The sequence below is a fragment of the Lepidochelys kempii genome, chromosome 9 (genome assembly GCF_965140265.1).
Source record: "Lepidochelys kempii isolate rLepKem1 chromosome 9, rLepKem1.hap2, whole genome shotgun sequence".
Lineage (NCBI taxonomy): Eukaryota > Metazoa > Chordata > Testudines > Cheloniidae > Lepidochelys > Lepidochelys kempii.
Genome location: NC_133264.1, coordinates 58,487,060 through 58,509,294, shown reverse-complemented (window position 1 = coordinate 58,509,294; position 22,235 = coordinate 58,487,060). Strand labels below are relative to the sequence as shown.

The following is a 22,235-nucleotide window of genomic DNA, read 5'->3' as shown; positions in this document are numbered from 1 at the left end:
GGTAGCAGCACAAGGGAAGAGCAATCTACACAGGCAGATACTTCCTGTGCTGAGCCCCCGTCACAGTGGTGGATGGATGTGTGGATATAGATCCAAATTCCCTATAGTTTGGGGGTGTTTGACTCCAGGGTTTAGTTCTGGCATAGGAACATAAAAATGACTCATGTGGCAGTCAATCAGATTCAACTCTGGACTTTCGTCAACTCCTGTCATTTGCTTGGGTCCTTGGTAAGCCAGGGTGAAGTTGAGGCTATTGTAAAGAAGGCTGCATCTAGGACAGAGTATGTTGTTTTGTGGGTTTAAGGTAATAAAGTAATATTCTCTCTGCTATATAAAACTTCAGAACCATAAATTCGGAATGACGAAGGTTAACTCACTTAAGAAACAAAGTCTGAGTTTTATTGTTGATTTAAAGGGCTTTGCATTTCCAGTTGAGGTTTAAAACAGCTGACATTACTAGAACACGTGCAGGTGTCTCGCAGTCAGCTGTGGCAGCCAGGTTTCTTCTGCTGTTCCTCCTAGTGCCTCTCCACACACAGGCCCTGATTCAATAATGGCAATCCTGTCCTGCACATGCTTGCGTCCCACTGAAGTCAAGGTGTAGGTGTAGGATGGGCTCTCCCTCCCCTGCACTCACTGTCAGTATAGGAAGGTAGCAGCACAAGGGAAGAACAATCTACGCAGGGCAGCTACTCCCTGTGCTGAGCCCCCATCACAGTGGTGGATGGATGTGTGGCTATAGATCCAAATTCCCTATAGTTTGGGGGTGTTTGACTCCAGGGTTTAGTTCTGGCCCCCCTCTACTGGTTCCACCATCATTCTCAGTCATTCACTGCCTGATTGACTAGTTACGGGACAGAGCATTGTGACTGCTCCAGTTGTCACTAGCTGTCCCCCGTAGGCCTTGTTGAACTTCAGACAGGTGGACATGGGCAGCGGGTATAATAGGCCAGGAGAGGGTAAGACTCCCCATACGCACGCAGGGGGCGCACGCAGGGGAGGAGGTGGAAAGAGGTGGGAAAGAGGTGGGGCAGGGCAGAGTGGAGATGGAAAGAGGCAGGGTGGGGGTGGAGCCTTGGGGGGAAGGGTGGAGCACGGGTGGAGCAGGGGCAGGGCGAGGCAGGGCAGGGGAGGCTTGGAGGAAGGGGTGGAGTGGGGGATGGGCCTGGGGCAGAGCCCAGGGTTGAGCAACCCCCCAGCATTTTAGAAAGTCAGCACCACTTGCAGGCGGTGAGGGCCTCGTGGAGGAGGGGGGAGGAGAGGAGGGACGTGGAGAGCAGTGGGGAGGGGGCCAAGTGGGGAGGGAGTGGGGCCTGGGGTGGAGTGGGGTGGAGTGTGAGTGGGGCCACTGGCAGAACAGGTAAGACCGGGAGCTAGCCTCCTCCAGGGAAAGCTTTGCCCACTGCCCAGACATGTGGAGTTGTGCTCAGTGTGAGGGGACTTATTGACCAAGAATGATGTGATTTGGCATTTCCTGATATGTGCCCCAGAAATGCCACTTGTGTGATATTTTGTCAGGTTCTTTTTAAAAGTAAATAAGAAATAACATTCTCTGACCATTCCCTCTCCTTAACACGGAAATCATATCTAAGTGGCTGCTATAAATATGTTGTGTAGAAATTCCTCAGCCTCAGCTGAGTCTGAATAAACAGACTAAAGATTCCTCCTTCTTTATCAACAAGAAAGTGAAACCAGTCCCAGACTAACCTGCAGTGTTGGCTTTTAGCATCTCAGCAAGTTGCAAAGTTCATGGTCTCGTACACAGTTCAGTTCTTGTGCAAGACAAGAAAAAACATTTCTGAACCATGTTTAGAACCTTAGATTAGAAATATAATAAAAGCATATGCAAAAACCTACATTAATGCAATTTGTACATCTAAATTCACAGCTATCTTCGAGACACCACTGACTTCCTGAGGAAACTACAATCCATCGGTGATCTTCCTGAAAACACCATCCTAGCCACTATGTAGAAGCCCTCTATACCAATATTCCACACAAAGATGGAATACAAGCCGTCAGGAACAGTATCCCTGATAATGTCACGGCAAACCTGGTGGCTGAACTTTGTGACTTTGGCCTCACCCATAACTATTTCACATTTGGGGAAAATGTATACCTTCAAATCAGTGGCACTGCTATGGGTACCCGCATGGCCTCACAGTATGCCAACATTTTTATGGCTGACTTAGAACAACGCTTCCTCAGCTCTTGTCCCCTAATGCCCCTACTCTACTTGTGCTACATTGATGACATCTTCATCATCTGGACCCATGGAAAAGAAGCCCTTGAGGAATTCCACCATGATTTCAACAATTTCCATCCCACCATCAACCTCAGCCTGGACCAGTCCACACAAGAGATCCACTTCCTGGACACTACAGTGCTAATAAGCGATGGTCACATAAACACCACCCTATACCGGAAACCTACTGACCGCTATTCCTACCTACATGCCTCCAGCTTTCACCCAGACCACACCACAAGATCCATTGTCTATAGCCAAGCTCTACGATACAACCGCATTTGCTCCAACCCCTCAGACAGAGACAAACACCTACAAGATCTCTATCAAGCGTTCTTACAACTACAATACCCACCTGCTGAAGTGAAGAAACAGATTGACAGAACCAGAAGAGTACCCAGAAGTCACCTACTATAGGACAGGCCCAACAAAGTAAATAACAGAACGCCACTAGCCGTCACCTTCAGCCCCCAACTAAAAGCTCTCCAACGCATCATCAAGGATCTACAACCTATCCTGAAGGATGACCCATCACTCTCACAGATCTTGGGAGACAGGCCAGTCCTTGCTTACGACAGCCCCCCAACCTGAAGCAAATACTCTCCAGCAACCACACACCACACAACAGAACCACTAACAGAGGAACCTATCCTTGCAACAAAGCCCGTTGCCAACTGTGTCCACATATCTATTCAGGGGACACCATCATAGGGCCTAATCACATCAGCCACACTATCAGAGGCTCGTTCACCTGCACATCTACCAATGTGATATATGCCATCAAGTGCCAGCAATGCCTCTCTGCCATATACATTGGCCAAACTGGACAGTCTCTACATAAAAGAATCAATGGACACAAATCAGACGTCAAGAATTATAACGTTCAAAAACCAGTCGGAGAACACTTCAATCTCTCTGGTCACTCGATTACAGACCTAAAAGTTGAAATTCTTCAACAAAAAAACCCTTCAAAAACAGACTCCAAGGAGAGACTGCTGAATTGGAATTAATTTGCAAACTGGATACAATTAACTTAGGCTTGAATAGAGACTGGGAGTGGATGGGTCATTATACAAAGTAAAACTATTTCCCCATGTTTATTTCCCGACTCCCCACCCCCACTGTTCCTCAGACGTTCTTGTCAACTGCTGGATATGGCCCACCTTGATTATCACTACAAAAGGTTTTCTTCCCCTCCCCCACCCCTGCTGTTTTGCTGGTAATAGCTCACCTTAAGTGATCACTCTGGTTACAGTGTGTATGGTAACACCCATTGTTTCATGTTCTCTATGTATATAAATCTCCCCACTGTATTTTCCACTGAATTCATCCGATGAAGTGAGCTGTAGCTCACGAAAGCTTATGTTCAAATAAATTTGTTAGTCTCTAAGGTGCCAAAAATACTCCTTTTCTTTTTGCAAATACAGACTAACACGGCTGCTACTCTGAAACCTGAATTCACAGTATTATTATTAATTATTATTATTATAGCATTATTAGAAACCTCATCATGTTCCCATTGTAATCAATGGAAGTTTTGGTTTTGGCAACAATGAAAAGCACCGAAGTGAAAATATGTACAACCATGGGATTTAGGGTGTTTGTCACCCCCTCATCCCCTGGACAAACCTGCGTCTCCATCGATTTGCAGAACCCTGTGGAGATAACACAAAAGGTAACAGCTATGTAAAAAGGAACAGCTCCTTTGTGTCATTGTAATTAGCAAATGGTTTGTCACATTGCTGAGTGTTGTGTCATTTTTTAAACAAAAGGCCCTATTGTAATGCATAGGTCCAGGGGGGACTCATTGGACCAGATTTTCAGCTGATCTACACGGCACAGCCCTAGTGAGTGCAATCAATGGAGCTATGCTCATTTGCACCAATTTATGGTCTGTCCCATTATTCCGAATCACCTGACACGAGAGAAATTAAAATCTGAGCACCTCATTATCCTCTCACTTATTTCAGTGTAAACCAGGCGTAACTCCAGTAAAGTTAATATAGCTACCCCAGTGTGAGGGGAGAATTAGGGCTTGGCTACACTTGCGAGTTAGAGCATGTTAAAGTAGCCCCGGGTGCCCTAACTCACGACGCGTTCACATTGGCAAGGCACGTTGAGTGCCCGGACTCCGCGGCTGGAGCGCTCCTGGTAATCCACCTTGAAGTGAGGCATAACGCTTGCTGAACCCTGGCTGGAGTGCCGTGGCACCAGAGTGGATGTCCTGGTCTATTAATACACTCTGATCGGCCTCCAGAAGTGTCCCACAATGCCTGTTCTAGTCACTCTGGTCATCACTTTGAACTCTATACCCTGCTCTTAGGTGACCAACCATCAGACCCGCCCTTTAAATTCTCTGGGAATTTCACAAAGCTTTCAATGAGAGTTGAGTGACTCCTTACCTTTGGAGCAGTTATGCAAACACCATGAAGGGATAATTCATTTACCTCGAGCTATGGAAAGTAAGTGTATCAACGTTGTTTGATACGTTACAAGTGCATAGCACATTATTGGTGTTTCTGGGTGTGATTTTTCTTTTGGGCAATAGCTGGTCTTCCAGAAATTGAGGGACAGAAAACAGCAGCTGGGGACAGAAGAAGGCAAAACTTCATCTGCCAGTTTATTTTTAGGGGTCAGCAACGTGTCCGTACACGGACACAAGTGTCCATGGTAAAAATGTTGAGGTCCATGGGAGCGCTCACCTTGGGAGGCTCCCCACAAGTGGCTCTCCGTCCCTGCTGTTGCTGGCGGAGGCATGGCCAGGTGGCTCTGCAGGCTGCCTCTGTCCCCCGTCCCTGAGCGCTGACTCTGCAGCTCCCAGCCTATTGGCGGTAGTGGCAGTGGCTGTGAGCCCCCAGGCCCTTTTAAATTGCCACAGGGCTCCTAGGCGCATACCCCATAGCTACCCAGAGTCAGCGAGAATGGGGTGCAGCAGCAGTGCCCGTGCCTAGCACCGCCCCGCAGAGCCCTGCCCTTTCCTGGTAGATCAGGGGGTTGGGAACATGGAGAGGGGAGAGGGCCTCTTGGCTGTGCCAAGATCCAGCCTTCCCCAATGCTCCCCCTTGGGGGCCGCTCTCCTGCGGGCTGGCCTGGGATCTCATGGCAGTGCACGGAGCTGATCTCGCAGAGGGGTCTTTCCTTACGCCTGGCCAGGCCCTGTTTGCGTTAAAATCCCCCTCCGCATTTAAATAGCACCAGCCAAATATTTCATGCGGTTCTCAGAGGTGTTGAGACTGTGTCAATCTCCACTTCCCCAGGGAGTAGCAAGGAGCTGGCTGCACCTTTGAAGAGGCACTTTGAAATTAGATGGGCTGCTCAGGTTTATCTGCATGTGAATTGCTGTGAATCAAGGCAATCAACTCGGGGCACTGTCCCTTTATGAGCTCACGAGGGGTTCATCCCCCAAACCAAGGGGAGACCCCATTGCCAAGGCCATCTGTACCCATACGCAAAGTATGCAGCTACGTAGGGCACCAGGAAATGTGGGGCATTAAATTTCCTGGTGCCCTGCGCAGCTGCGTGCTGCTCCAGCCCCTGCCCCACCTCTTCCCTGTGGCCCCCGCCCCTGCTCTGCCCTAGCTCCGCCTCTTCCCACCCCAGCCCTACCCCCACACCCCTGAGGAGTACAGCAGGGGTGGGCCTGCACTTACCGGTGGCGGGAAGTTCAGCGTCCTGGCCCCAGCCTCGCCGCCAGTGAGTGCTGGGGGGTGGTTCCCTCCAGCTCCCCAAGCCAGCCCAGTCCCCTCACAGACGCCTGGGGCCACACATACACACACCGCGGGGGGGATGGGGGGGGCGGGAGGGGGGCTGCGTAGGGCCCCAGAATAGCTAGGGATGGTCCTACCCATTGCACTGCCTGGTTTCCACTCCCAGGCCTTGCAGGCGGCTCTGAATCAACCCCCTGAAGATTAGAGCAAAGGCCAGTAATGTTACACGGCTGCTTCAAAACCCATTCCCATACTAGTTTACTGGGTTTTTTCAGTGTGGAAAATTGTGTGCGCTATTTTACAGATTGAATGACTTAATGACATAACCCTCCGCCAATGTCAGTCACTAAGTCAGGTAATTTTGTCAAGTGTCCGTCACGCAACATGGTGGGACTGACCCCTGTTTGTTCCTAGTACACTCAACCTTGTCTGTAGCATTGCTAATTCAAGCACTGGATCTTGCACAGCTCTGACCTCTTGTACCCACCTCTGTTCTAGTCCAGTGCCTCACACAGCACTGTCTGTCTTACTCATTCCTCCCTTTCTCTCTCTCATTTTTACTTAGAATATGCATCTTTACTGATTTTCCCATACACGCCAAAAAACAGACTCTGATCTCCTTGGCTCTCTATCCACACAATGTTATCACATATCATTAAGGAACATTGACCATGAATTGTAATGTAAAATGACATAACTGGAATAAAAAACAGAAGACAGTTAGGAATGAGTGAAAAGGAGGATAAAGGGGCCTTATAAATAGGCCTATAGCCAAGAAATTAACAGTAACTGAGTGTTAGCAATTGACTGCAACACAACCATGAGTAAGCAGAGCATTCAGTATGAACTGCATCATTAATTGGCTAAAAATTAGTCACATGTCACCAAGAAATCAGACAAAACACCACATAATGTACCAGTCTGATTTCTTGCTTGATATTATTGAGATAGTTCACTGACAAACACCCAACTCTAATGACAATGCAAGGTTTCCACTTCTGGATTCTTCTTGGTAACCAAACCAGGGTAATTCCCAGTCAGAACTTCCAGTTGAAATGACAGACAATCCCATTCAATCCTGCCCTGCAGCACTCCCTGCTGTTTTAAACCAGGATCTCAGGGAGGACAGAAGGATTTTGAGATTTCACAATTTTTGTTTTTCCTAAACTGAAGATCTCAATGTTTTCTGCAAAGGAACATTCCAAAAAATATTTCTTTTGGGGACATGCGAAACATATTGTTTCAATTTTTACTTTTTTCATTTTGTATTATAAAAATTTTGTATTTACTACAAAATGCAAAAAAATTGAAACTAAAAGTTGTTTCAAAACAAAAAAAATCAAAGACGTTTCATTCTGAAAATGTTGGTACAGGTCATTTCAACATTGTTGGAATCCGTTTTCCCCCATGTATTTCTTCCTAAACAAAGTTCAGGAAGAATTCAACCCCATTTTGTGAAACGTTTTGCTTTCAACAGAACTGTATATTCTGGTGAATATGGTTATGTCTTCATTTCTCCAACCAGCTCGCCTCTTGAGCAGAGACTGCCAATCGTAACAAATATGCTTCTGTTGTGTGTGATATAAATACTGATTATGGAATGTATGGTTTCTATAGCAGGAAAGTTATTACATGGCGTTCACAGAATGTATACTAGTTTGCCTAGCTTTGTTTGAGTCATGACAAATCTCTGTCAGGGATCAGACTGTTATCAACATACTCGTTGCACATGACCTAAGCCTGTTATGAGTTTGGGTCCCCAGAGATGAAAATTGTCTCCCTTCCCACCCTGCCCCCACTCCAGGAAGAGCTGCTTGCTGATGTGGAGCCAGTGCTGGCTCATTGCTCTGACGGGTGGCCCCTGCTCCTTGTTCTCATTTGGTAGCAGATTTGAGTTTGTGAATAGCATAGGGGCTGGACTCTTTGAGCATCCAGATCTCCTCTCCCTCGTGGGCCCTGTGCTCAGCAGCACCCTCCAGGGCTGCGGTCAGCTCCGGGCTGAAGATGTTGGATGCATGGTAGGTGCGGCTGAGGTGGCGGAACGAGGAGTCTGAGGAGCTGTCATCGTTGTGGTTATCCTCATTGTGGTCATCCTGTAACTTGCCCCGGCTCAGCTCTAAGCTGCTCCCCACTTTTGAGTCTTTTAAGACCTCCTTCATGTCCTGTATGAAGGCCATTTTGGGGCTGAAGATACAAAGCAGGAACACCAGGCCCCCGGAAACCCCACACAGAAAATAGAGGCCCACTTTCTCGGGGACACCTAAGGAGAGAAGTGCAAACACGTCAGAAGAGAATATGAATTACTCCTAAAGAGCAACAAGCATCATTCTCCTTAGCAATGAGCTACCAGTCTTGTAGCCCTACTGAGCAAGCACGAGAGCAAGTGGGAAGAAGGGATGTAAAAGAACAAGGGCCCTCAATCCTCATTCTTCATAGTATAGGGGTCAGGAAGGAACCTCCCCTGTTCCCCATGATAACATATTATGGAATTAGGAGAGTGTGACATTCTATACCTTGAGGGAGTGTCCTGTAACCCCCATATTCCTCATTTTTATATAATCAGAATCTTACATATAAAACATGCCTTGTAAGGTATCAGGGGAAAGGGTATGATTTGCTGAAAGTCATTTATCTATCCATATATGTGTATCATTAATGCATATGAAGCTATGAGAATTGTGTTGTACGGTTGTCACTAAAACATGCTGTAAATTGGGGAATCAGCCAGATATTAGCTTCCCAGAGGCAACACCAAGGAAAGTAACCAACGCCCGGGCGGGGTGTGAAACAACCCATCAACAGCCATTGTCCAACAAGGCAGCTACAATTCAGTGACTTACCTGCGCGAGGCCACACCAGGGGAATTGCTCAACCTTGCCTTGGAGGCTTAGCAATTCCCACCAGACATGCTTGGACTTGAGTGTTCCCCAAGCACATGGGAGTGAGGGTATAAAGCAGAACATAGCAGGCCCATGTTGGGCCTTTCTCCTGCCCCCACCTATGTTGCAATCAACAAAGACACTGAGAAGAAAACTGAAGACTCCAACAGAGGAGACTGGCCCAGATTTAAGGGACAAATCTGTATATTAAGGACTGCAATATCCAGTGAGGTGAGAAAAACTGCTTAATCTAGATGTTGCCCAGTCTAATGGGGTTGAGAGTTTAGACTGCGTGCTTATATTTTCTTTTCTTTTGGTAACTAACTCTGACTTTTTGTCTATCACTTAATATCACTTAAAATCTATCTTTTGTAGTCAATAAATTTGTTTCACTGTTTATCTTTGCCAGTAAGTTTGTATGAATTGTGTGGCAAATCTGCTCATGTTTTGCAAAGGCTGGTGTATATCCACTTTCCATTGATGAACCAATTGGTGAACCAATTAATAAATCTGCATTGTTCTTCTTGAGCAGAGCAAGATGGTATATTTCCTGAGGTGCAAGGCTGGGAGGATTGGGCTGGTGCCTTTCCCTGTGTGATTCATGAGTGGCCCTGGGAGTATTCATGTAATATAGCTGGGAGTGGGGCTCCACATGCTGTTATGATGAGTGATCACAGTGCCTGGAGGGGCTTGCTGCTTGTCACTTGCAAGGCACTGTGAGAGACAGCCCGGGCTGGGAGAGTGTTCAGGGGGCACAGCAGTCCCACCATCACAGGCTGCACCCTGGGGATCCCATCAAAGTGGCGCAGCAAGCAGGGTGAAATACACAGCTTGTTGTACTGCTTCGAGCAGGGGGTTGGACTAGATGACCTCCTAAGGTCCCTTCCAACCCTGATATTCTATGATTCTATGAGCAAGACTTGTACTTCATACAGTGGTGTAAAGATTTTAAGTGAGGCTTTAAGTGTGGTGGCTAAGGACAGTGAGGAGGAGGCTACTGATTTGTTATTTTCTGTTTGCTTATTTCGAGAAAGGGAAGTAGGGACAGAAAAGCAGGAACCTGACTGAAATAATGAAGCCATTGCAAAGCTGGAGCTTTTTAGACTACAGGTTGCAGAAAAGGAGAGAGAAACATGAGCGGCGAGTCTTATTCCTGGCCTGGGCCCGGCTCCGGCAATGTCTGAGGCCAGGTCTCCCTCGGCCCTGCCTTCCACCCTGCGTGCCCCCGCCCCGCACGTCCCCTGGGCCATTTAAAACAGCCCAGGGTCCCCACTCACCACCGGCAGCGCAGCGGAGCTGGGCAGCTTCCTGCCTGCTCGCTCCATGTTGCTGCCGCCCCCTCCCTGCAGCCCCTGCGCAGGATGGGTCTGTGTCCCGCCCCAAGCGCCCCTGCAGCCAATAGGAAGCTGCGGGGGCAGTGCCTGGGGTAGCAGCACATGGATACTCCCGACATGCTCTGCCTAGGAGCCCCAGGTAAGCGCTGCACCCCTGCTTTGGTCCCCAAACTCCCTCCAAGAGCCTGCACCCCCTCCCATCCCCAAGATCCCTCCAAGAGTCTGCACTCCTGCCCAGAGCCAGCACCCAAACTCTGTCCCAGAGCCTGCCCCCCTCACCCCCTCCTACACCCCCACCCCTTGCCCAAGCCAAGAGCCTACACCCAAGCTCCCTTCCAGAGCCTGCACCCCAGCCCTCTGCACTCCCTCCCAGAGCCTGCACCCCTCACCCACTCCTGCACCCCCAGAGCCTGCACCCAGCACCCAAACTCCATCCCAGAGCCCCTCCCCCACCCAAACTTCCTCCCAGAGCCCAACCTCTCACCTGTCTTGCACCCCAATCCCCTGCCCCAGACCAGGGCCTGCACCCCAGACCTCCTTCCTCCCACCCAAACTCCCTCCCAGAGGCTTAGGCAAGTGTGGGGTGCAGTTTGCGGTGGATGGAGTTTGGGGGGGGCGGGTTCTGAGCATCACCAAAATTTCTACAAACCTGCCACCGCTGATCAGAGACTATTGGAACTGAAAGACCTGGAGGTAAAGGAGAAGCAGGAGGAAAGAGAAACAGAGCAAAAACACCAACTGGACCTGCTAGAGAAGCAGCACCAGAACACACCGACCCCAGTGATTCCCATCACTCCAAAAATCCACAATTTGGAACAATTTATGTCCTGCATACAAGGAGACAGATAATATTGTTGAATATCTGACTACCTTTGAAAGGCTGTGTGCAGTGCATGAGATCCCTGATGCCAAGAGAATTCCTACCCTGATTGCAAAATTAACTGGTAAAGCTCTGAATGTATTCAATGAAATGCCTATTGAGGATGCTTTAGACTATTGTAAATTTAAAAACACTGTTTTGCAAAGGTTTCAGATTACCTCTGAAACACAGAGTTAAATTTAGGAATCTTGAGAGGGATACTGGTATGAGTAATGGGGAATATGTGAACAAAATGAAAGATTTGATGGGAAAGTGGGTGAGGAGCAAAGGTGTTACAAGCCTTGAGGGAATGTTGGATCTTGTTGCTCAAGAGCATTTCCTAGGCATATGTAAGACGGATGTAAAGCAGTGTCTATGGGACAAAGCTGTGAGTCTGTGGATGGAGATGGCGTCTCTAGCTGATGCCTTTGAACAGACCCAGGCATCTATTGAAAACAGCACTGACAGAGGTGTTTAAAGCTGGTGGGAAGGGAAGATCCCATTTTATCCCTATCAAGAAGGGAGGGAGGCTGGGTACTCACCTCCCCAAAACCATTCCTCTAGCCCTCATCCCAAACCTCCTGTAAAAACAGAAGAGCCCATAAGATGCTATCAGTGTAATTCCACTGATCATCTGAGAAACAAATGCCCTGTGCTAGGAGGAAGCAGGCAACCAATAGCTCATGTTAGTTCTGCTGTCCTCAACACAGAGCCCCCCCACAAGCAATTGAACCCTATCGTATTGATTTTGTGAGATTAGCCTCTGCAGAACCAGAATGGAGCACGTTAAGGTTGTCAGAATTAATGGCAGGGAGTACATGGGGCAGAGGGATACAGGACCCAGATCTCTCTGGTTAAGCAGAGTGTGGTCCCAAAGGCTAGTATGTTACCTTGCCAAATGGCAGAGATTGTGGGGGTGGGCGAAAGCAGATTCCTTGTACCACTAGCTAAAATCCATGTTGTGTTGGAAGTTTTGGAAAGCATTTTGACTGTAGGGGTAATGGAACACCTCCTAGTTGACCTGCTTCTTGGTAATGATTTTTCCATGTAGCTCAGGTTAAAGTATTTGCCTGCAGCAGGAGGGAGTTTCATGCTGGGACCCCAAGGGAAAGGGTAAGGTCTCAGGAACTGCTGAGGGAATTGGATTCCTCTGCAGCAGGGGGAAGCCACATGCTTCCAGGTGTGAGAGTGGTTGAGACCAGCTTCTGCATTGCAGCTACAGGCAACACCACATTAGGAAAAGATGGGGATGTAATGGCTGCCAGGGAGAGAATTGTCCAGGTAGTTAGCTACCAGTAAGTTGCAGATGAACCAGAGACAGCCCCCACTCTAGGAAGCATAGGGAAATATGTCCCAAAGGGGAGTCCAGAGAAGGGGGAGGGAGTCTCAGAAACCACTGAGGTGGGTGAGGATCCCTGTGACTCTGTAACACAGGGAAGCAGCGTGCTTCCAAGTATGGGAGGAGCTGAGACTAGCTCCTTTCCAGCAGAAGGCAACGTGTCCTCAGGAGCAGGGGCAGGAGAGGTGTTGTCAGTAATAAAGGAAACTGTTCCAGTTGTTAGCTGGCAGAGTTGCTGATGAACAAGGGACAGACAGTATAGGGTGTTACACCTTGCTCAGAAGCATCTGTCACTGGTCCCAATAGGAGACAGGGTGCCGGGCTGGAAGGCATTGGTTTATTCCAGCAGGATAAATTCTGTGTTTCTCTGACTAGCACAATCAAAAATGGGTTTGACTCCTGGCAGGGTGGGGGCAAGGCAAACAGTGAGTGGACTGGTAACTCCAGGAGTTACTTTGTAACTCATTTACACTAGTAACTTTCCAGAATGGAGAGCTAGTTCGCCAAATGGTACAGCTCACACTGAGCTTGGGGGTCTGAGCAATAAACATTGTGAGGCACTGTCTCTCTCTCTCTCTCTACAGAAACGGATGCAAATCAATATCCTGCAAAAGGCTACGGGTCTGGCTACACTGCAGTCAGAGGTGTGACTGCAGCACGTGTAGACAGACCCAAGCTAGCTCTGGTCTAGCTAGCTCCAGTGACAATAGCAAGGAAGTTGCAGCAGCATGGGCTGTACAACTCCACCCAGGACCCTGGGTATGTTACTTGAGTGGCTAGCCCGCGCTGATGCACCTTCACTGCTATTGCTGTTGGAACTAGCTAGATTAAAGTCAACTTGGGTCTGTCTACATGTGCCGCAGCCGCCCCCCTGGTTGCAGTGTGCAGACACCCTAAGGGAAGGGGGCCAGGAAAGGGGTGGCCATGGAGTTCCAACAAGTGGCCAACCAGACTGGCATCTTTGCTTCTTCCCAGAGTGAGTGAGGAATTCAGCAGGAATCACATTCTTTAAAGTCCTCTCTCAGATAGACTTAGTACTGTCTCCTTGCCTGAGGGAGAGAGAGTTCAACCCTGGGGTCATTCAGTCCTTGAGTCTCCATGACATTGCTCCACCCCTGCAGCAGCATTTTGGATGTGGCTTCAATGGCCAGCCTACACCAGAGGGGCACTAATGGGCATAAAGGGAACGCACAGTGCTGCAGGCTCTTCTCCAAGTGCCCCCTAACATGTCCATGTCTCCCGGCACACTAAAGCAAGAGAGACAGAGTGGAATGTGACTCTCTGCCCACACCCTCTCCACAGAGCACTGTGCACATGCTCAGAGAATTCACGTACCCCAGAGATGGGCAAACATTTCCAGAGAGCTAGTAAAAATCATCAGATCTTCATGGAGCCTGGACAGCCTCGGCCCACGGTACCAGCCACCTGCAGTGAACAAGGGGACATGGTCTTACTGGCTAGGGTACAGGGGTGAGGCGCTTCTCAACGCCCTCATCCACTTTGTGGACTTCAACCTTCACCTGTCACCACACATCTGCCAACTTTCACTCCCACCCCTCCCTCCTCGGTTTTGCTCCTCCCAGGCACTCGGCACGTCTCTCTTTCATGATCCTCGCCATCCCATTCCTAAGTTCTTCCTGTCCACTCTCAGTGCCTTCCATTGTCTGCGTTCCCACTCTTTGCTCCCCCACTACCGTCTCTCTCCCCTCCATGCCATGTTCCAAACCTTCTGCTATAGCTCCTCCTAGTATTCCTTTGCTCCTAGCCACTTCTCTGCCCCTTGGATCTGTTCTTCCCTTAACTCTTCCACAGTCTGCTCCCCTTTGCTATGTTCTGTGGTACCCCTCCTCTGTGGGTCTCAGAGCTTCTCCTATCTGCCACTCTGCTCACTTCTCCTGGCTGGTCTGTATCTATCTGTCATCTCCCCTCCAGAGACCCCATGTTATTGCCAAACCATTTGGCCACATCCTCTAGATCTCACTCCTGGTTTTGCAACCTTGGTTTTGCTCATGAAAAAATGTTACAAAGCTAAGTGTGTGTGGAGGCAGTGCAGGGGGAAGAGTTCTCTTCCCAGTTCTTGTTAGCCTTCCACCAGCTGCCTTTTCTCTAATTCATCTGCCATTGCATGAACTCCCAGTGCAACCTGACTGCCACTGCTACCGTGCAGGGTGCTACAAATACACCAAAGAGACAGGCCTCACAGAGCAATTCCACTTCTCTTTTGCCACTGGCAAAATGTATCCTGCAGTGTTGGGCTGGGATCCTAGTCCACACCCAGATAACTATGGGGACTGAAACCTGCCCTTAGTCAAGGAGAAGGTGGAGTCCCCAGGAAGAGCTGGGGTCCATTGGGAGAGTGTGTGATACCGAGGAGAGAACAAACCCGGTGTGACGGTGCCCCCCATAAGGCTTTATGGAAATATGCTTTTGAATGTGTATATATGACATAACTGGAATATGTTTTATGCTACATATGCCATGTAACATATCTCTGTAGAGGTTATGATCTACTGAAGCTATTAATCCTATTTGTATGCATGTATCATTTTTGTATTCAAAGTTATGAATATTGGCTGTATACTTGCTGATTTTAAATAACCTTAGTAAGACATTTGGTCAACTTCTTTAGAAAAAAGAAAAGGAGTACTTGTGGCACCTTAGAGACTAACCAATTTATTTGAGCATGAGCTTTCGTGAGCTACAGCTCACTTCATCAGATGTTTGATGAAGTGAGCTGTAGCTCACGAAAGCTCATGCTCAAATAAATTGGTTAGTCTCTAAGGTGCCACAAGTACTCCTTTTCTTTTTGCGAATACAGACTAACACGGCTGTTCCTCTGAAACCTTCTTTAGAAAGGAATTTGCAAAGTTAAGTGCCCAATCAAGAAGCATTTAATGAACAATGGATGTTGGAAGGCTCCAATCCACATAAGAAGTTTTCCTGGAGACATTCAAGATACCATGTGGGCTGCCTGTAAAAAATACTGAGTAATGCATGGACATGTGACTTGCCCAGGTGACTCCAAAACTCCATCTTGGAGCTGGACTTTGCATAGGAGAGAGGAGGGGGTGTCCACCCACAAGAGAAAGTCTATTTAAACCCCGGGGAGACCCCTCCATTTTGTATTGAGCTGGCTAAAGAGAGAGCCTCTCCACCCCCAAGGATATCTGAAAGAAACTGGAACAAAGGACAGTAACTGCATGGGGTTTGAGTGATTGCTGGACCCAGACTAGAAGGAGACGAGTCTGTAAAAGGAAGCTTACTGGGTGAGGATTTTATCTGTATTCAGTTTTATTACTGCACTAGACTTAGACTTGTGTGTTTTATTTTATTTTGCTGGGTAATTCACTTTGTTCTGTTTGTTACTACTTGGAACCTACTTTCTCTATTTAATAAAATCACTTTTTACTTATTAGTTAACCCAGGGTATGTATTAATACCTTGGGGGGCAGGGAGGAGGGAAACAGCTATGCATCTCTCTCTCTCAGAGTTATAGAGGGCAAACAGAAAAGGAGTATTTGTGGCACCTTAGAGACGAACCAATTTATTTGAGCATAAGCTTTCGTGAGCTACAGCTCACTTCATCGGATTTTTTTTAAAGCTTATACAGGGTAAAAAGGATTTATTTGGGGTTTGGACCCCATTGGGAGTTGGGCATCTGAGTGTTAAAGACAGGCACACTTCTGTAAGCTGCTCTCAGTTAAGCTTGCGTTTGTAGGATGTGGTTCAGACCTGGGTCTGTGTTTGTGGCTGGCAAGTGTGTCTGATACAGCCAGGCAGGGTTCTGGAGTCCCAAGCTGGCAAGAAAGGCAGGGGCAGAAGTAGTCTTGGCACATCAGGTGGCAGCCCCAAGGGGGTTTCTGTGATCCAACCAGTCACACCCGGTGAATGAATTCCCAGTGGAGAGGGGCCGCTACAGGGCAGAGCGGGGTCTAGCAAGAGCATTGATGGAACAGCATTAAGAAATAAAAGACTGAATGAGACATCCTAGTGAACAGCACTGCACTGAACTGCCTGCATAACCAGGCCGGGGAGCTCAAAGTAATTTCCCACACCCAGGAGACACAGAGGCTGTGTGCCTAAATAAAGGAATAGAGCCCTCCTTCTGTTGCACATCTAGGATAGGCAGATGAACTGGATCTCTGTGACCCCTGTGACCATCAGCCTGATCCATGAAGGGAAAAGGCCCTGATTTAGATTTCTGCTTCCCTTTCTCTGGGCTCAGTCTGCATTCCTCATGGAGGGTAGAAGTGCCTGGCTCAGGGACTTCCCCCTTCACTGCGATGCAGGAGCCAGATTTTGGGCAAACCTTCTTGCACACAGCCTGTGTGAGAGGAGCCAGCCTGGCACATCACATACATGCAGTCCCCAGCCAGCCAGGAAACCCCAACCGGACACTCAAACAAGAGCCTTTCTTAGCCCACACAGCACAGCCCCAGGGGAACAGCAAGTGTTTACCATGTGTGTAGTCGGAGAGCGAGAAGGGGTCTGGGGAATCCTGGCCCACCTCCTCGAGCAGCTGCCTTGGCACTGTAATGAGAAAGGAGACTGCACTGAAAGGGCAGCTCATGTAGAACCCCTGGGATGCGGGTAGCAGCCAGGGATGGAGAGGAGACATGAGGGCTGCACAGGTACCTCAGGTGAGGGGTGTATTGACAGATCAGGACCAACCACCACTGCCAGAAATGTACATACAAAATATTTCCCTATGTCAAAGCAGTGGGCAAGGAGACAGCACAGGAGCCAGCCTCAGTCTGACCGGGGGAATTCTGTGGGTCAAGGAGGGAGGGCCAGGTTGGGTAAATAATGTCCTTGGCCTTGACCACCAAAGACATGAGTTCAGTGAGTCACGTGTCATCCTCGTCTGTAGTGGGCAGAGAGCAGACCCCGGGCTGAAATAGCAGGGGGGCTACTGGCAGGACAGAGGCACATTGGTAGAGTTGTACAAAGGTCCCAGGGGGTGCTGCAGGTCAGGAGGCTGGCATGTGGTACAGCCATGGGGGCAGAGGCAGCTTGCACAGAACCTGCCCATGCCCTGGCTGGTTGGATATTAATCTTGCTTTCATGAGCCCTTAGATCCTTACAGTTTGCTACTTACAAAGAAAGACAAAAATATTTCCTCTAATGGGGAGATTTGAGGATTCACTTTCTGTCTGTATCTATGCACCCTGAAGCTTCCCATCTCCCCACTCCGCACCTGCATGCACATGGTTAAAGATCCATGCCCCAAGAGGAGAAGACAGAGCAACAGCTGCTCAGCATCTGCCCTGTTTCTCAGGGGCTTGGCTTTGTGGCCATTTCTATAGTTCTCAGCCTGCTGCTGACAGAATGCACAAGCATCTCTCAAGGCAGGAGACATGACACCACTCTCATCTAAACTGATCCTGCCCAGCAGCCTCAACAGCTACGCTAGTGGCTTGCTAGGCCAACGGGTGCCCTTAGTCCTCAAGATGCCCCTGCTCTCTGGGATCTGTGTTGTACATCGTAAAGCACTTGCTGGAGTCCTTCCAGCCCCTCCCCAGTGCAGTGTCAGGGTGACCTGGGACTCTTACCACATGTATAGGAGACCCTCAACTGTTTTTTCTCGCCAGGGAAGCAGGGGTCACCAAAGGTGGCCTTGTTAGCCGAGATGGTACAGTTCTCCTTCCTGTGACACTTCCGAGAGACTCTCCTCAAGGCATCAGGAGCTAAGCACTCTGAAAATATAGACCAGGTGGTCACCAGGCTGTGGCACCTGCATTCCCAGCAGCAGGCAGAAAAGCTTAGAAATTGCTTCTGGAAACCATGTAACCCAAAGCCAGACTTGGTCTGTAATATCCCATTCAAATGCACCACGTAGGAGTGTACATGAATGAGCCCATAGTGGTGACCTTGTCAGGAGCGCATGCCTCCCTGCCCACTGAGCACGGAGTTAGCTGTGAAGGAAGGGTGCATGTATTGTGTCCATGCGGCTGATTATATGCATACATCCTCAGCCCATATGGCAGTGAGCTGGCTGAGAGACTGCGTATCCCAGCGCCCAACAGTCACCTATCCCCAGCAATAGGCTGGGAACGTGCATGTCTCGATGCCCACACAGCAGTGATACAGCTGTGCCCAATGTAACGTCTCTGACAGCATAATTACTTATTAAGAACATAAGAGCGGCCACACTGGGTCAGAACAATGGTCCATCCAGCCCAGTGTCCTGTCTTCCAACAGTGGACAGTGCCATGTGCTTCAAAGGGAGTGAACTGAACAGGGTAGTTACCGAGTAATCCATTCTCTGTCCATGCCCACCTTCTGTCAATCAGAGGCTAGGGATACCCAGAACATGGGGTTGCATCCCTGACCATCTTGGCTAATAGCCATTGATGGACCTATCCTCCAGGAACTTATCTACTTCTTTTTTTAACCCAATTACACTTTTGGCCTCCACAACATCCCCTGGTAATGAGTTCCAGATTCTTCAATGTGAAAGGGGCCCAGTCAGATTTCTAGTTCACACCTTCCCAACATACCTACATTGGGTCCAGTCCTGTTTGCAGAGTCGCACTCTGGTTTGCCCCTCATGGATCTGCCATAGCTTGCAGAGTAAATTGCTAGGATGGATTTAGCCCTGCACTGCAGCCTCAGCTTGTCATTCTCACATACGGTCTTAATGCGGTGGTTAGCTGGGAAACAACATTACACAATATTCTGTTGCAGCATTAACAGCTAGGCCTTTACCATTCCAAAAGTCAGAGAGCAAATTTTATGCGGTCCTTTCTGAAGTGGCAGCTCTGAGCTCCTCCCATTTGCCTAAAAGCATCCCTTCCCAATCAATATATAAAACACCTAACAAGAAGAAACTAAGAGACTGAGCAATTCCCTTTGCTGTCGTCTCGGCAACTGGTGAATGTACTAGCTATTTGTTAGCATTTGCTTAAACGATTTGGCAGATATTTTTCATCCTATGGGATTTTTGCAAACTGTTTGCTTTGACTATTTATCTGTGTCACCTAAATCACATGGCACAGTTTAGGCTCCTTAATGGAGAACATTGTCTTCCTGTGTGATTTCACAGCACATTGTCCAATAGGGCCTGATCTGGACTGAGGCCTTGGAATACTACTGCAAGGCAAGAAAAAAAATTATAATCTCCTTCTCTCTCCAGGAGTAGGATGATCTGTCCAAGAGACAGGTGGGGTTAATTGACAATGGCTCGACAAAGACAATGAATCCCCTTTTTGCCTCTGGTACACTTATAGTGCTGACTGCACCAATAGTCTATGGAAAAACCAGAGAGGATGCTAAATGACACCCTCCTTTGCACTTTAAAGCCATTTGCAGAACTCACCTGGTCTGCACTTGTATGAAACTATTAGGTACTTGCGTGTCCCGGGACACGGGTCTGGCCCAAACACTGGGCTATGCACAGAGAACTGACACCAGCGCTGGTCCTGGCACTCATCCAGAAGTTTCTGTGGAGGGGCGGGGGCAGATGGGGAGACAGACATGAATTTAACATTAGAAATCCTGAGGCCACATAGGCATACCCTAGAATACCTTTATAATAAGAAAGCCAGGCAAAGTGCACGTAGCCCTGGTGACAGGGACCTGCTGCTGCTACTCCCAAGCTCTACGTTGCTAGCAAAGCATCAGACTGCAACAACTACGCAAGTGCTGCCTTCTATAGCTGACCGTTTCCTCCATAAGAACCTTTCAAACCATTTTAAAAACTACCAAGCCAGCAATCTCCTCTTGACAAGACAGTACCCAGTGGAGCAGACTGGATGATCACAATGGCTTTGGAATCTCTTACAATGAAATATCACTTTAGTTCAATTGCTCCCACTGACTCCCCTCCTTTTTCAGGCTGTTTAATGTATTGTCCTGGTGGCTGCCACATTTGAAAGAGGCCACCCTGACTTCCCTCTGTCTTCACTTCATCTCAGGACGTATAGCCACAGCTCTCTGGGAATGACACAAATCATGATGTTTACAGCCTACCCATATTTGTATCAGGAGCTCTCCTCCTTAGTTTAGCTCTTTGAACCTTTCCTCAAATCGTCTTCCACTTCTCCCCACACTCCTTCTTGGGCTTGACTATGATTTGTGCTGCTCAGGGTTGGCCATACTGCCCTGTGATGAGCAGTGTGACCACAGGCCTTTGCATAAAGCTAAACCAAAGGAGACATGCATAACACCCAACACACACAGTGGTAAGGAGTGATCCGATCCTGATTGACAAGGTCAATTCTAAGAAATCCTGCAGGCCCAGTCTGGTGTCAGGGCCATCTGCTGAGCACAGAGCTCCTCTCCCCAACTCTGCTGCTCTCTGCTAAATTCTGAGCCTCTCATTAATCCAGGAAGGGCCGGCCTAATCCCATTCTGGGCCAGCCACTCTCACAGCAGGAAGAAGATGTAAAGATACAGGAAACTATTTTTAATGTACTTAACTCCAGGTGGCCTCCCTGGCTGCTTTCTTGCTGGGCCTCTCCCTCCATGGTGGGTCTATTCTCCTGCTGATCCTTATCTAAGGATGTTCTTCCTCTTCACGCCACCACCTGACAGTATGGCTTTGGCCAAGGGGTAGGAGCAGATAGTTGCAACTCCTAGCTGTAAAGTGGGCTAGATCTGCTATCACCCCTAGATCTCTTTTAGGATTACTGCTTAGGACTCTTTTAGGACTGCAATGGGTACCCACATGGCCCCACAGTACGCCAACATTTTTATGGCTGACTTAGAACACTTCCTTAGCTCTCATCCCCTTACACCCCTACTGTACTTGCTCCACATTGATGACATCTTCATCATCTGGACCCATGGGAAGGAGACCCTTGAGGAATTCCACCAAGATTTCAACAATTTCCACCTCACCATCAACCTCAGCCTGGACCAGTCCACACAAGAGGTCCGCTTCCTAGACACTACAGTGCTAATAAGCGAAGGTCATATAAACACCACCCTATACCGGAAACCTACTGACCGCTATACTTACCTACATGCGTCCAGTTTCATCCAGACCACATCACATGATCCACTGTCTACAGCCAAGCTCTACGATACAACCGCATTTGCTCCAATCCCTCAGACAGAGACAAACACCTACAGGATCTCTATCAAGCATTCTTAAAACTACAATACCCACCTGCTGAAGTGAAGAAACAGATTGACAGAGCCAGAAGGGTACCCAGAAGTCACCTACTACCAAGACAGGCCCAACAAAGAAAGTAACAGAATACCACCAGCCGTTACCTACAGCCCCCAACTAAAACCTCTCCAGTGCATCATCAAGGATCTACAACCTATCCTGAAGGACGATCCCACACTCTCATAGACCCTGGAGGACAGGCCAGTCCTCTCTTACAGACAGCCCCCCAACCTGAAGCAAATACTCGCCAGCAACTACAAACCACACAACAAAAACACCAACCCAGGAACCAAACCCTGGTGCCAACTCTATCCACATATTTATTCAAGGTACACCATCATAGGGTCTAACCACATCAGCCAGACCATCAGAGGCTCGTTCACCTGCACATCTACCAATGTGATATATGCCATCATGTGCCAGCAATGCCCCTCTGCCATATACATTGGCCAAACCGGACAGTCTCTACGCAAAAGAATAAATGGACACAAATCAGACATCAAGAATTATAACATTCAAAAACCAGTCGGAGAACACTTCAGCCTCCCTGGACACTCAATTACAGTCCTAAAAGTGGCAATTCTTCAACAAAAAAAAACACTTCAAAAACAGACTCCAACCTGAAACTGCAGAATTGGAATTAATTTGCAAACTGGACACCATCAGATTAGGCCTGAGTAAAGACTGGGAATGGTTGGATCATTACAAAACCTAAACCTAATTTCCCCAATACTAATTTCTCCCTACTGTTACTCAC

General features: G+C 48.4%; 1 protein-coding gene across 2 annotated transcripts in view; it reads right to left on the bottom strand.

Annotated features, from left to right (window-relative positions):
- Window positions 1-6,039: 6,039 nt before the first annotated feature.
- The window catches only part of LOC140916925 (protein eva-1 homolog C-like), a 49,187-nt gene continuing 32,991 nt past the window's right edge, over window positions 6,040-22,235 (bottom strand). Inside the window, exons 3-8 of one of the 2 annotated variants that reach the window (XM_073358824.1) lie at window positions 19,682-19,805; window positions 18,864-19,016; window positions 17,916-18,059; window positions 16,822-16,893; window positions 13,699-13,788; window positions 6,040-8,212 (exon numbers count right to left, since the gene is read on the bottom strand). In XM_073358824.1, coding sequence (XP_073214925.1) covers window positions 7,827-8,212; window positions 13,699-13,788; window positions 16,822-16,893; window positions 17,916-18,059; window positions 18,864-19,016; window positions 19,682-19,805 — 969 coding nt within the window. In that variant the 3' untranslated portion in view covers window positions 6,040-7,826. The remainder of the gene's footprint in view (window positions 8,213-13,698; window positions 13,789-16,821; window positions 16,894-17,915; window positions 18,060-18,863; window positions 19,017-19,681; window positions 19,806-22,235) is intronic. The other variant, XM_073358825.1, reaches the window with a different exon arrangement.